Here is a 7,318-nt window from a genome sequence, read left to right on the forward strand (position 1 = left end):
AATATTACTCCATCCCTAATCTAGCTCTGTTTCCAAGCTGATGACGTAATAGTAAGAAAAGTAATGGACAAAAAGTAAATGAAATAAGTAAACCCTTTTAAACTTCCTTAGAATGACACATTCGAGTGAAAATTTCAGGCTGCACTTTGGGGCAGAATTATTAGTCTTTAATTTGTTTTGAACCATGAAAATTAAGACCATGTGATGCTTCATAAAACATGAAACTCAACATTATAAAAATTTCCTCAGAAACGAATAGTCTCCACTTGATTTAACCACAACACAAAAATGTTTGAGGAACAAATGAACCAAGTGTTACTGTGTAAGATTTAAACACAAATGTTCAAAACGGTTACACTTGCTTAACAAGATATTAAGGACAATACACTATGTGGTTAGGTTAAACAAAGATCCTATATATTTATAAAGTGGACAACAAACAGTTATATTTATTAGTGCAAAAAATACATAGCTTATGAGGAAAATTGTTACATTTCTTGTAACAACCATTTTGAAAGAGGCTAAAAGGAATGTAATGAATGTGTCATCCAATAATGGAATATTTTCTTCACACCAGGGACTACAGCCTTTTATGGGCAGTTTATAGTTTGGCGATGTATGACTGGCCAATGGACATCACTACATGTTCACCAACATCCAATCATCTGTCCTTGTTGACACTGAACGCTGTCGATCATAAACGACAATAGAATGCATTGCTGTAGTGGAGTTATTTGCACCAGAGATCGTTTGATAAGTAGGGCCACAAATTTGTCATCCCTTGTTTTCTCACATTGTACTTCAGTCCTCCGCCAGCTAGGGGTCGCCATAGCTTCTTGATCAAGCCCATTCTCAAACAATCATCCCATTTGCACCACCTCAATAACCTTCCAGGTAAGAAGTTCTAAGTAACTGGCACAAATTAGGAACAGATGATGACTGACAGCGATGTTTGCAAGTGACACTTACATGTTAAATAAGTTTGCTAACTTACTGCTGTAATTGTGGACATGCTGCATTGTTTTTAAATGTTGTACAGGGGCATGGTTTTGTTAGAAGCAGTGAGAAATGCCCAGATTGAAATAATATAAAATTTTACTTACACAAAAAAGTTAATTTATAAATAATTTCGAATGCGCTAATCATGGTCTTAAATCGACTTTAAGTAGAGTGTCTTAGTGCTGGGCTAAAACAAAAACCTGCAGCCACACCAGCCCATTTCAGATAAAATTGGACACCCCTGTTTTGTATGGATGCGTTTTTATTTTTACTGCAGTGATACTCAATCCTGGTCCTGCAGAGCCTGCAGGAACAGATTCAGACCCAAGAAACCATGTGACCTGAGTTACTTGTGTAATTAACTGCTTTATTTGATCAACTGCAGTGCTACTCAAGTGCTGAGTAACTGCAAAAGCCAGACCGTGCGGCTCTATCACCAGTAGTGAGGACCACTAGCTGAAAGGCATGCTTTTCATAGTATTTAAACTACCATCCATGTTCACTTTACTTCCTGACTCTCCCCATATTATATCAGCTCATTGTTTTTATTATAAAGTCAACTGCACAATTAGTCACTTGACTGTGCCGTGGGAGTGCCTATGGGGACCCCTGGAGGATAACCATTGGGTCACATGGTGGCCCTATTGATAAAAGATACAGTACGTCAGCAGATGCAATGGATGACTGCGTAACTCTACCTGTGGTGCTACGTCTGCATTTTACAGCATCTGTTGTACTTTGCCCATAATCCATAGCGCAGCCATTCACAATGAATGGAAGACTTGCTAATTGTAGCTACTGATCATTTCTATGTGTGTTATGGCTAATGTTTACACGTGACTAGTCTGCTAAGACCATCTCTGTCTGCACTTCGTGCTAAAGATAATTGTTTTGAACAAGACTAGAACGTTGTATAATGTATATCTGAGCCAGCAGCAGTGTCAAAGTTCAGTACACTTCAAGGCTTGGCGATTGACGTAACTGTCATAGCGACAACGGCAAATCGTCCTTCACTCTTGTATAAACCAAAAGTCATTGCAACCGACCATGAAATCAATGTGATAGCCGATGGTGACATCAATCATACATCACGGAACTGTAAACTGCCCTTTAAACTCCAAAAAAATTTGAATCCTACCCTCATTTGCATATCGAGGCCTAAAAGCCTGAATAGCCTGAATCTGAAGAGTCTTTACATTTTCCCTTCTGATCAGGGTTGCGTTTGTGTGAAATGAAGCGATGGCACCCTAAAAACACTGCTTCACGAGGGAGAGAGGCGGCGTAGTCACTGCTGGACACGAAGGTACACAGTGCTGGTTCACGGGGGGGGGGGGGGGGGTGAAATGTCGCAGCTCAATCACTTCTATACAGATTTAATCACAAAAGGCAGTGAGACGGGAAATGCTGCTTGGTTTCTCCTTTCACAGAGTATCCTGTGGTCTTCTCTCCTGTACAGGCCTATCCCTTTATGTAGTAGATATGTTTAAAAAAGAGGAAAAACACTGGGGGCCACAGAGCCCTCACATTGACCTTCCAGAGCACATCTGTGCACGCTCATGCACGCTCACACACACAAGCACACAGATAAAGTCTCTTGTTTCTTGGAGGGGAGGGAGGAGGGGGGGGGGCGGTGGTGTTGGGGAAGGTGGGGGGACAGGGTGTTAATTGCTGTCCCCTTTGGCCTGGGCCGGTGGCTTCTCAGCGCTGGGCTGGCCCTCGAAGCGCTGCGACGCTATGCTAGCCTGGTGGGACATGCTCTTCCTCACAACATCCCCTTTCCGCCATAGCGTGATCTCCTGCGAAAGAGACGGGAAGAGCTCAGCGGTCCGTCACAACACTATGCACTACGCTTTCTCTGTTCTACATTAAATTACATTACAGGCATTTAGCAGACGCTCTTATCCAGAGCGACTTACACAACATTTTTACATAGCATTCATTCATACAGCTGGATATATACTGAAGCAATGCAGGTGAAGTACCTTACTCACGTGTACAACGGCAGTGTCCTACCTGGGAATCAAACCTGGTTCAGCTGGCGTACATGTAAAGAAGATGCCTGACTTAAAGCCTGCAAGCTGACTGGTCTTCCCCACAGCACACAGAGGCTGGTCTGCTGTACCTGCTGTTTGAAGTAGCGTCTCTCCTCCTCGTCGATCAGCACCAGGTTGAGGTAGTAGCGCACTGAGAACTTCTTATTGATGTCCCTCATGGTCGGGGTCATCTCGTAACCCGCCAGGAACAGCCGGATTGGGATCGATTCTCCTAATAATGAGAGATCAGAGTAGACGGCCAGCTCTCTCTTGGTCTGCATAGACTTAGGGGGCCTGGCTTCCATTGACTTTGTTCTAATGTGACCCAGTATTGAGTGCTCTACTGCTCCAGTGCTAACTAATTTGAGACTTTTAGACTAACTTGTGAAACTGAAGAAGATTCACACATAACGTGTATCCATCAAACTGGGGCTTATACAAAGTGGTTTATATAGACATTGCAAAAGGAAAATGGCCAAATCTTGCTGATATGCTCTACAGTTGTTTCCAATTTTGGTGTGCAAATAAACACTGTCTTGTGCATTTGTACTCAACTCTGAATTACAATGAAATGCAAGTGCCTACTTTTTCCATGAAAATATCTCTCTTGTGTTTTCTCATGAGTCAAAGTTAAGAACAGCTGTTGACTGGATACAGGCTTTAGATACAGATTCTGGATACAGGCTTTAGATACAGATTCTGGATACAGGCTTTAGATACAGATTATGGATACAGGCTTTAGATACAGATTCTGGATACAGACTTTTTAAAATAAATCGGTTAATAGCACTCCCAGTTACCTCTCACTGGCGCTCCATCCATAATCTCGTATTTGGCAATGGTGTCGTTTTCGTGGTAAACGTTGGGACCCGTGCCTGTCGTTTCCCGCTTGATGATGCCGATCTCCATGTGCTTTATCTTAATCCGCACCAACAGGAAGTAGATCTTCCCAACTATGACGTCCTTCAGGTGATACCTGCAATTTTTTCCCGGAAAGTTTTGAAAGACAAAAGGCTTTGTTAGGAGGGCGAAAGGGTGTTCTGTTGTTAGTTTATTCATAGCTAGACAGGAAGCACCGTGGATACATTAACATAATAACAAGGACTGGGGATTTTTAAAGTGCAAGGAAAATATTAACGAGCATCCAAACTGTATTCGTAGATTAAAATCTCTAGCTTTTAACTTGCATTTTGCATCTTGCACGCCCTAATCCAGTGTCTGCTTGAAACTCACTTGGATTTGTTGTATTCAAACTCAATGTGAAGACAGTCTTCGATCCCCACTTCCATCTTAATGGAGGAGTTGAGCTCAGGGTATGTACTGAGCGTGTGCACAACAATGTCCGTCTCTTTGCTGATGTCATTCATCCTCCTGCTGATTGTTGCCCGTAAAAAATACCTGCAGACAAAGTGACTGTAGTGAGCGAATGTAGCCTATATAACAATAATAATAATAATAACAAGTTTGTATATGGCTCCATTTTCAATTGTAAGACTTTAAGTTCTTGCTTCAGAAACAGTTTAACATAATTGTTTTTAAAATTTTTTTTACTGCTACCAATTTTTGCTTTCTTACAGTATAATGACACATGCAGATAAACAAAAAGTGCTACGAATACACATCCAACTACAGTTTATTTCCGTATTGAAGATTTCAATCTCCGAGAGGTCGCTGTGCTTACCGCAGTTTGACATTCTGCCCTGTGTAAGACTCGTAGGGTTTTTCCACGTGCGTGAACTCAAAGTCAAACGTCTGCGACTGCGTGAGTTCACCGGGCCGGGCCAGGTCCTTCACCAGGGACACAAACTCGTGGTGGTTCCCTCTGTCATAGTACAGTTCTGCAGACATAGGAAAACAACATTTCTGTGTTGATATAGGCATTTTATTGTATGAAAATGGTGTGGTGTGCGTGTGCTTGCGTGTGTGCATGCTTTGTGTGAGTGTGTGTGTGTGTGTGTGTGTGTGTGTGTGTGTGACAAAACAAAACGGAAACACCAATGCAAAGTTACTTACTGTTAACTAATGTAATATCACTCCATTTTGTGTTTATGCACCATTGATTAAACTAGCCGCTCACAATTGGTTTGCCTCACACCTCTAATTAAAACCTGGCAATGCATTTTTGAGTGCTTGGTTCCAATGGTAAAGGGTTTTTTCCTGGTAAGGTTTTGGTGCATTCGTTCCCTCAGAAGGTAATAAATGCACCAGAACGTATGCTGTGGCCTTCTCAGTCACCAGTTCAAGCATTTATGGGAGATTGCAGAACAATGTCTGACAGAATGTTTTCCACCTCTATCAACAGAAGTACTCCTCTTGTAGAATTTCACACACTGGTAGATTGTGTCACAGTGACCGAGTGAGTGAGAGAAAGAAAGAGAGAGACCTGCTCCATTAAATGTATAACGGATTAATGACAGCAACACCCACTGAGGAGGATGTAGGTAGCTTCTGGAGATTACCCATAGAAACAGTTCGCCTACCTTATTTCCTATTTACTAGGCAACGTTATTATATAGAATATTGTGCTTGGTTAGTTAATTTTTGGAAGATGTTAAATTGCATTCTGTCAATGCATAATATTCCAAAGGAGTCCAATATGCGCAGCGCTTATTAATTCAGGTCTATTTTTAAACCATCCAGCTAGTAGCTGATCAGTTATGCAGCATATTTCCACGGATCACCGCACTAGAGCTTATGGACCACCTGTGGTCGGACAACAGCTGGATGACTGCTGAAATTGTAAATTAGCCAGCTTCCCAGAGATGTACTATATAAACCGTATTTTTAAGTTCTCATCGGTAACATAAGTAACACACACTTGGTACGGTAGTATGGCTAGCACTCACGTTAGCGATTTCCACGCTGAAAATGGGCCTGTCTTTCGTGGCTATAATGGCCACTTGTACTCACCGATCTGTCCAATGAATTCGACCTTGATGCCTTGATGCTCAAGTCTTTTCCCCGGACTCTTCAGTGTTACATTGACTTTTCCGGACACCGTCTCACCATCATAGAACAGAAAATATTTGTCCTTCTTCCCATCCTCTGTCTTGTGTTCCACTTTCTTCCGCGTTTCAGCATCATTCAGAACCACATCAATTTCCGCACTCTGACCAAAACTAAAGAAGCTCATCACTGCTAGCGAACTGACCAGAATTTAGGTCTTACTACTCAGCTAGCTGTAGCTAGCAAGCTCGCTTTGCTTAGTCACGCATTTGTTTGTAAATTCACTGTAAATTCTGAGAGGCAGGAGTTTCAGATCAAACCTCCCTTGCTCGAAAGATGAAATGCGTTCGTTTATGTTTCCGACTGCAGGATGAGCTTGTTAACGTTCAAAGTACAGTATTGATTCCGTAGCTTATGCTCGCCATGCGCATGCGCGCGGTGGTTGTTGGGAGTATGCTCTGCGAGTATAGGACGTTTTTTCAGGATTTTTTTTATATCCAAAAAGAAATGTAATGTAATATCTGCATATGAAACCAAAGCAAATTCTTCTAAACACTCGAATACAGCTTTAACTGGCAGCTGCAAGAAAAAAATAGCACAATATTACGACCAGACTACTGAGAACCAAATATGAACTAGTTAGCTGGTAGTAAAATATTATTTTACTGCTGAACATATTCGATTCAAACGGATTCGTATTCTGAATACAACACATTTTTATTACACATCCAGTGAAAGTAATATTTTTTGCTGAATAAAACACTTCTGCAATTTTGGATTTTTTATGTGCTGGCCATCTTCCGGAATTTGAAGCAATGTTGTTTCAAAATAAAAGTATAAGGCGAATAGCAAATGGACAACGCGTCGGAGCTGAAATGCATTATAGTTGGTTATTGAAAGATCAGCCACAATTGACATGTACTGATTGACATACAAATAATTCTGAATAATCAACTGATGCTTTAATTGGCAACATTTATTTATTAATTCATTTGAGTAGAAAGTAAAATCAAAATGGTGATGGGCAAACTTGCAACAACCCAATTGGCTCAGCTGAACTGGTGGTAGGTTACGTTAAGCAGCTCTAGGTTTTAAATGAACAGTACAGAATGCACAGAAAAGACAAATAAAACATACACAAATGTATCTGGGGTGGGATTTCAGGTTCTTGTCGAGCATGCATCCAAAGTTTGTACTGTTGTACTGACCTGCAAGAGATATTTTACTTAGACTTTAAAACAAGAACCATACCTCAGTGCATAAAATGGATAGTAAAGAATTATAATGAAGATACATACTAGGCAGTATTTTTTAGGTTTGCTGTGAAGTTGAAAGAAGTT

General features: G+C 41.1%; 1 protein-coding gene across 1 annotated transcript; it reads right to left on the minus strand.

The window, feature by feature from the left end:
- Positions 1-152: 152 nt before the first annotated feature.
- On the minus strand, positions 153-6,410 carry vps26b (VPS26, retromer complex component B). Its single transcript, XM_064301318.1, has 6 exons — positions 5,943-6,410; positions 4,714-4,870; positions 4,266-4,430; positions 3,833-4,008; positions 3,122-3,264; positions 153-2,795 (listed from the first exon to the last, which is right to left on the minus strand). Exons 1-6 carry the CDS (start codon positions 6,163-6,165, stop codon positions 2,661-2,663), a joined length of 999 nt encoding a protein of 332 aa, XP_064157388.1. The 5' UTR covers positions 6,166-6,410; the 3' UTR covers positions 153-2,660.
- Between the last annotated feature and the right edge of the window lie 908 nt (positions 6,411-7,318).

Source organism: Anguilla rostrata, chromosome 12, assembly GCF_018555375.3.
Source record: "Anguilla rostrata isolate EN2019 chromosome 12, ASM1855537v3, whole genome shotgun sequence".
Classification (NCBI taxonomy): domain Eukaryota; kingdom Metazoa; phylum Chordata; class Actinopteri; order Anguilliformes; family Anguillidae; genus Anguilla; species Anguilla rostrata.

What these genes read in the sequence shown, in the direction of transcription:
- vps26b (XM_064301318.1), bottom strand. Translation starts at nt 6,165, where the DNA reads ATGAGCTTCTTTAGTTTTGGTCAGAGTGCGGAAATTGATGTGGTTCTG. An exon ending in CGAATTCATTGGACAGATCG is followed by an intron (nt 4,871 to 5,942) that starts GTGAGTACAAGT and finishes CTATGTCTGCAG; the next exon opens with AACTGTACTATGACAGAGGG. An exon ending in TTTGAATACAACAAATCCAA is followed by an intron (nt 4,009 to 4,265) that starts GTGAGTTTCAAG and finishes AAAAAATTGCAG; the next exon opens with GTATCACCTGAAGGACGTCA.